Raw genomic sequence first — 6,870 nt, 5'->3', positions numbered from 1 at the left:
GAAGCGTTGCTGTATGTGGGGAGTGGCAAAAAAAAAAAGAATGAATGTTTAATTCAACAAATGCCACGAATTGTTTAATTATTTCAATATTTAATTAGTAAATTGATATTTCAACATTTAGTTATTTAAACGATCCGCAAACCTCTCTCTCTCTCTCTCTCTCTCTCTCTCTCTCTCTCTCTCTCTCTCTCTCTCTCTCTCTCACACACACACACACACACTCTCTCTCGCTCTCTCACTGACGGATTACGTTGCAGGAAGGGGAGGGACGTAAACATGGCGTCTGGACAGCAGTGGGTGTTGGTGGAAATGGTACAGGCGTTGTACGAGGTATTGTTGTCTCTGCCACACGTTTTGCCGAACGGAATGTATATAATTCATGTGCTTGCCAACCTAATGATATTAACTTTTAGAAAATGTTCCGCCGTATGATAGTTGCTAACTTCCGGAGTCAAGAGGTACCTGAAGTCTTGATGTCCTCTCAGTCTCAACCAATCGCGTGTTGGTTCTTGCGATTTTATGTCGTGTACGAACCTGTCAACGCCGAACGTGAATCTAAGGAGATTGCCGAATGCTTAAAAATGTTTCTAAGGACGTGGCTAGAAACAGTGTGAATGTAGTTAAATGCGTGAAATTATTGTCGGTCAAAACGTAATTTAACGCGATGCGGAAATTGTTCCGCTTTACAGTTTGTGTGGATATAATTCATTTATTGTAGCAATATACTGGAGAGACGAAGGGTAAACACACGTATTATGTATCCTAAAATGGAGCATTGTGTACGAGTTTTTAGCTTATTTTTTCATTTGTTTTTAAATTGTAAGACGCGTGACTGTTGTTCCTCACTTATCATTGGTCCTAGTCAAATTACGTCCCGAGGCCCAAAACCAGGGATGTGCACCGACAGAGGTGCAAAGGTAGATCGTATCACACCCGTCCCCACGGGCCGGCCATAGGTGGCTTTGCCTGCCCACCAAGACGTTTGTGCCACCGACTTGAGGCACATATCTCTAAAAATGAACGCCCCCCCCCCCCAATTTTATTATGAATGATAGTTGCTATTTTTGTTTTGTCAAAGTTTACCACTAAGACATCAAAAGTATAAAGAAATAATGTGATTTTGTCAGGATGGCATGGCTCGGTGGTGGATTGGTCGTTTCTCAACCTGGAGTTTGATGTTTTGATCCCCGGCCGTTGCTGTCATGTCGGTGTCTCTGAGCAAGACACGTCCATATTTGTAGCTAAGAGCACAAGACACTGCGAATGAACATGGGACAAAACATAATCGTCAACAATCTTACACCACTTAATATCACAAAACTGCAATCCATCATCACCCAAGTGTATGTTGACATCTGTACTTATGCCCACATCCATCTCTGAAAATATCACAATGATCTCTTCAATGTCATCTATTTTTTTTTCCACAAGAGGCAACATAAGCTTATTTCGTGAACTCCTCTATGGAAAGAAAAACACTTTTTGTCCATATAATCAGAAATATTGCGGTGATGTAATATTTTCAGATATTAATGTGGGCATACTCTAAATAGAGATGTCAACATATGTTGATGACTATTTTTCAGTTTTTGGCATCAGGTGACGTTTAGATTCCTTCATTATGTGTTTAGACTGTTGCTGGCACATCACACTATGGCAAGTGAAGAGGGACATATTACATTGGCGTCGAAAACTAAAGAGCCATTTGAACCTGTTTCATGAAAGAAACCATGGGAGCCACAAGCCCTTTTGATATCAAACAGTTATATCAAACAGAGATATCATTTTCCCCCTCTCCCCCTTTTTTCTTTTCATTTCTGCTACAGACACCGCCTTGAGCCAGGTGGCCCTTCAATGTGATACGTCAGATGCGCTGACGTATCACATATTGGATGTGGCCATTGTATTATCCATAAATTGGCAGATAATATTCATAAAATCAATTTAGAATGAGAACACAATCAAAAGCAATATATTAATCCAATGAGTTGTGGCATGATATATCTCCAAGGAGCAACCAAATGAGACATTCACAAAATTGCTTCACTTTGCCACACCCAATATGTCTGTGGTGTCAAAAATACTCAAGGACTGCACAAATACAGTATGCTAGCATCTAATAAATAAGTCCCAATCTGAATGAATGCCTGAATAAACTTGCAGGTTTTTTTTATTTTTATTTTTTTATGTGAAACATATTTTAAAAATACATCAAACAAGCTATTGCTAAGCTCTATTAAATTCTGCCTTTACAACCAGGAAGCAATTGATACAGATGTGCCTCGTTCAGTGGCACCTCAGCCAGTTGTAGAAAACTGTTGTGATAGCTAATTGGCAGTAACTGCCCCATTTTCCCGATTGTATTGAATAGCTACTCTGAAATCAGTAAATCGACATGCGAAAAGTTCTGCAAAATAATCTTGAACTGTCTTCCTCAGGCTCCATCTTATCACCTCATTTTGGAGGGCATCCTCATTTTATGGATAATCAGGCTTCTCTTCTCTAAAACGTACAGGCTCCATGAGACGAATAAACTGACTGAAAAGGTAACACATGCGTGTACATGTGTATGCGTGCAATCACATGTCACTCGACTACTCTTCTTTGAACTTTGGGTTCATTCTTTGTTGCTCTTAACAGGAAAAGGAAGATCTTATTGAGGAGTGGCAGCCTGAACCTCTTGCTCCTACGATTTCCAAAGATTCACCCTACATTACCTACGATGTTGTCACAGGGTAAAAAATTAGCCAGCTGAGACTTGATGCTATAAGCGATTCTATTCTTTGTAATTGGGCTCTTTGCACACAATGCCGTGATTTCATATCACTTCATATCAGGATAAAGGTTTTCCCCTTTTTAGTTGGGCGAAATGATCATAGCCTCACATAAATAACTAATAAATAATTTTGCCTGAGGCAACCCTTTGATGCTCTGTACCAAGGTTCATTTGAAGTCCAAACTTTAAAGCCATGTTTCTCCCTCCGACTTTTGGTAGATTTTCAAATTGTATGTCTGTTTCATTCCATTTGTGTTTTGATTTAGTGGATGATTGATTTCGAATGTTGAGTATGCTGCGATAACATGATACTGCAATTGCAATATGTTTTTCATCTTGGGTTTTTTGTTTTGTTTTGTTTTTAACCACATGTAAATTATCTCTTTTTTGATATTTTCTTGTCATATTTTATTCCACATCTTGAATGACAGACCTCCCAGCCACAAAATCATAATCAATGGAAAAGAGTGCATTAACTTTGCATCATTTAACTTCCTGGGTCTCCTGGACAATGAACGAGTCAAGGTCAGTGTTTCAACTACGTTCATCCTTGTCAAACTACATTCTTGTCATACTCAAGATTGGAGCACAAGTTTTCTGTTGGGTAAAATAACGTTCAGTTAATCATGTCTAATTACATGACATTTTATTATTGCAGCAAAAGGCACTGTCATCCTTGAAGAAATATGGAGTCGGAACATGTGGTCCTAGAGGATTCTATGGAACATTTGGTACGTGATATATATATATTTTTTCTTGCTAATTCTTTTGTTATTGTGTTCTAAAGCCCAGCAAAGTGTAAGATGCCCATTTGTGTGCTATGGTTGTCCTTGTGAAATTGAAGTGAGCTCCCAGCCACTGTTTTCAAACAACCCGGTTTCAACTTTCAGAGGTTATTGTATCAATCTAGTTGACTGAAATCGCTCCGGTTTATTAACTTCCAGGGACGATTTCTCAATAGCGATGCAAACGTCCTTCTGGAAATGGTTTTGGTAGTTTGTCATTAGTTCGTCGTCATTTGTGCATGGTTTTTCTGTCTATATGTTTCAAATATCTTAACTCCACTCTCGAGGACTACATACAATAATCTGCTTCAATTTTATTGTTAAGATTATATTCTATGAGTTCGGTACTGAGCTGCACAGATATTTTGTTGTTTGTTGTCAAGAAACAAATCCACAGTGCCTTGATAAAGTATTTTACCTTTGAATCACAAACTAGAATTTACAGTATTTTGAGATTTTATGCAACAGACGATCACAAAGTCGCACAGAATTGTAAAGTGAAATGAAAATGACATATTGTTTTCTAAACTTTACGCAAATATCAATCTGAAACAATTGTGCATTTGTGTTCAGCTGCACAAGTGCATGCGTAGACACGCAAGCAGGACTGAGGCCCTTGAGGACTGAGTTTAGATGCTGATTTAATGCTTTTCAACAGCAGAAAGCCTTCTTTTCCTCTTTTTTCCCTGTTATACATGAAAACCGTGACTCTTAATAATATGGAACAATCTGCTTCAGTAGTTTTCCCTCACTTAAGGTTAACTCGGAAAAGAATTATCAAACCTATTTGAGATTGATGTCAGTTTTGGGAAGAGATGGGAGAAATGACAAAACTCAAACTCTAGAACTTAAAAATTCTTTTTGTGTCATATAAGCCCATGTGGGTTGGGCACCATTTACAGCGCATTACACTCAATATGAAATAAATTAAGGGGAGCTCTTAAATGATCTATTTGTGCAAAAAAATATCCCACAGTGTCTTTGGCAATGTCGGCAATATAATGTCTGCTTTTTAGGACAAAGCCCTAAAACTGAGACATAAAGCCTTGCTTTAATTTCATTGTATTTTGTATTCAGGGATGAGGCAGCCTGCTTCTCCATCCAAAAAGGCCTCCAAGCTTCACGCAGCTTCATAAAATACTTCAAGCACAATGACATGCATGACTTGGAGAGGCTTCTCCAGGAGCAAGAGTTGGAAGACCAGCAGGTTGGTGAACTAGGCTATGGGAATATTTGTATCGGACTTTCGTGGTGAGTTTGAGGTAAAAGAAAAATTAATTCTTAGTTGAAAAGGATGCCAATTCACCCTTAGCAGCGAAAACAACTTCAGCTGTTCTGGGAAGGCTTTCCACAAGTTCAGGGGTGTGTTAATGTGAGCTCACACACTGATGATAGATGAGAAGGCCTGGCTCTCAATCCCCGCTTGAATTCATCCCAAAGATGTTCTATCCAGTTGAGGTCAGAACTCTGTTAAGGCTAGTCATTCATTTGGCCCACTCCTTGTGAGCAAACGTCTCTAGTTGTCTCAAGTTTGAAGGGTGCTTTTTTTTCCAGATGGCCCCCTTCCACAGTTCCAAAGGATTTAGATCAGGGCTTATAGAAAGCCACTTCAGAATAGTCCAAGATTTTTCTCCATGCCATTCTTGGGCGTTTTTAGCTGTGTGTTTTGGATGATTGTCTTGTTCAAAGACCCACGTTAAACGAAGCCTACAGAGTCAGAGATACTGTTGCTAGTGCTTTGGTTTTCTTATTCTGAGCATTGCACCATCTGGTTGCTTTTGCCAGTGAATAATTCTTTCCATTGTAGATTGATGGACTCCAAATTGTATTTTAGCCATGGGTTTCAGGTAGAAACACGCTGATGTCTCACCACTTTGGCATTGTTAGCGCATACTTGAATGAATAAGCCAAGACCAGCCAAGTTGTCACATGGTGATTGATTCTGATGATCAATTATCAAGTTAAAATCAATAAATAGATTATCATGCACGGAGAATAGAAGCTACAATCGTAGCTGCGGATGCGTTATGCATCCACTAGATGGAGCTACGCTAAAGAGAATACAATACAATACAATACAAGTTTATATGGAGCTTTTACAACTGCTTTAGCGTAGCGCTTTACAGAACATTTAAAATACCCCGTCCAAGATATCAGAGTATTGATCCCTATAAAAGGCGCACCGGATTATAAGGCGCACTGTCGGCTTTTGAGAAAATTGAATGCTTTTAGGTGCGCCTTGTAGTGCGGAAAATACGGTAATTTGCTATAATGTAGATTTGATGAACATGATTGGCTGTTTTTGTTGCAGAACCCTCGTAAGGCTCGAGTAACTCGCAAGTTCATTGTTGTGGAGGGACTGTACATCAACACCGCTGACATCTGTCCTCTTCCTGAGCTGGTAATTGGAACATCGCACGGCGGCTATGCTGCACACTCTCTTACTAAATGACGTGATGAAGTCATATGCCTACTGTGTATTTGTATTTTATAAATCAACGTCTACTGTTTTGCAATTGACGCCAAAGTATCTCAGAAACTGCTCAATTACGCTTCTTTCCATTGCCTTAACTGACTTAAACAAGAGACTGTTGTCCTTGACAGCAACCTCGACCAGATAATGCTGTCCTTGTCAGCAAACAATGTAGAGTGAACGCAGGAACAAATATTTGAATCTTACTGGTATGGAATCCTTTAGTGTGTAAAGTACCAATGTCCTTCCATGTTCTTGTCACAAGTACGGTAAATACAAAATGATATTCTTTTGGGAAATGAGTTATTGCTGTTAAAATGATGGCATAGATTGTTTTATGACACTGCATGGAAAGACAGTACTTTCTATACAAGTTTAAGCTTACAGAAACCTCTTTAAAATCTTTTTCTTTTCCATTTAACTGCCCCTAATGACAATTGGTCTTGTGAAAATAAGGACCCCTAACATACCGTGTTGCATACTTGATACCTTAATTGCCTCTGCCAGGGCAGAATGGCTCAGTGCTAGAGTGGTCGTCTCCCAAATCAGACGTAGGTTTGATCCGGCCCTTGTGACCATGTCGAAGTGTCTACGAACAAGACACTGAACCCCCAGTTGCTCCTGATGCTGCTTCATCAGCAGGTGATTGCAAAGTCACTAGCTGGATTTCTATGACAGGTTTTTCACAAAATAAAAGTGATATTTCTACCTTTTCGATAACATTCAATTGCTACTTGTCGAGGTTTTCAATGAAGACTATTTGGTTTCCGAGGTGACATTCTTGTTCTGTCCCGTCTTGCGAGATCTCATGAAACGTTTTTGCAAGACTTTCAACA

At 39.3% G+C, this 6,870-nt stretch overlaps 2 protein-coding genes across 2 annotated transcripts in view; both read left to right on the top strand.

Moving 5' to 3' along the window:
- The first annotated feature begins 236 nt into the window (after positions 1–236).
- LOC109530904 (serine palmitoyltransferase 1) lies at positions 237–3,550 on the top strand. Its single transcript, XM_019894872.1, has 5 exons — positions 237–330; positions 2,439–2,546; positions 2,641–2,735; positions 3,208–3,301; positions 3,435–3,550. Exons 1-5 carry the CDS (start codon positions 277–279, stop codon positions 3,513–3,515), a joined length of 432 nt encoding a protein of 143 aa, XP_019750431.1. The 5' UTR covers positions 237–276; the 3' UTR covers positions 3,516–3,550.
- A 189-nt stretch (positions 3,551–3,739) lies between these two features.
- LOC109530109 (serine palmitoyltransferase 1-like) overlaps positions 3,740–6,870 on the top strand; it is a 7,094-nt gene continuing 3,963 nt past the window's right edge. Inside the window, exons 1-3 of the mRNA XM_019893684.1 lie at positions 3,740–3,768; positions 4,606–4,768; positions 5,873–5,962. Coding sequence (XP_019749243.1) covers positions 3,740–3,768; positions 4,606–4,768; positions 5,873–5,962 — 282 coding nt within the window. The remainder of the gene's footprint in view (positions 3,769–4,605; positions 4,769–5,872; positions 5,963–6,870) is intronic.

The sequence above is a fragment of the Hippocampus comes genome, unplaced genomic scaffold (assembly GCF_001891065.2).
Source record: "Hippocampus comes isolate QL1 unplaced genomic scaffold, H_comes_QL1_v1.1 scaffold123, whole genome shotgun sequence".
NCBI classification, from domain to species: Eukaryota; Metazoa; Chordata; class Actinopteri; order Syngnathiformes; family Syngnathidae; genus Hippocampus; species Hippocampus comes.
The sequence above is the reverse complement of the archived record's forward strand: the minus strand, read 5'-3'. Positions and strand labels throughout refer to the sequence as shown.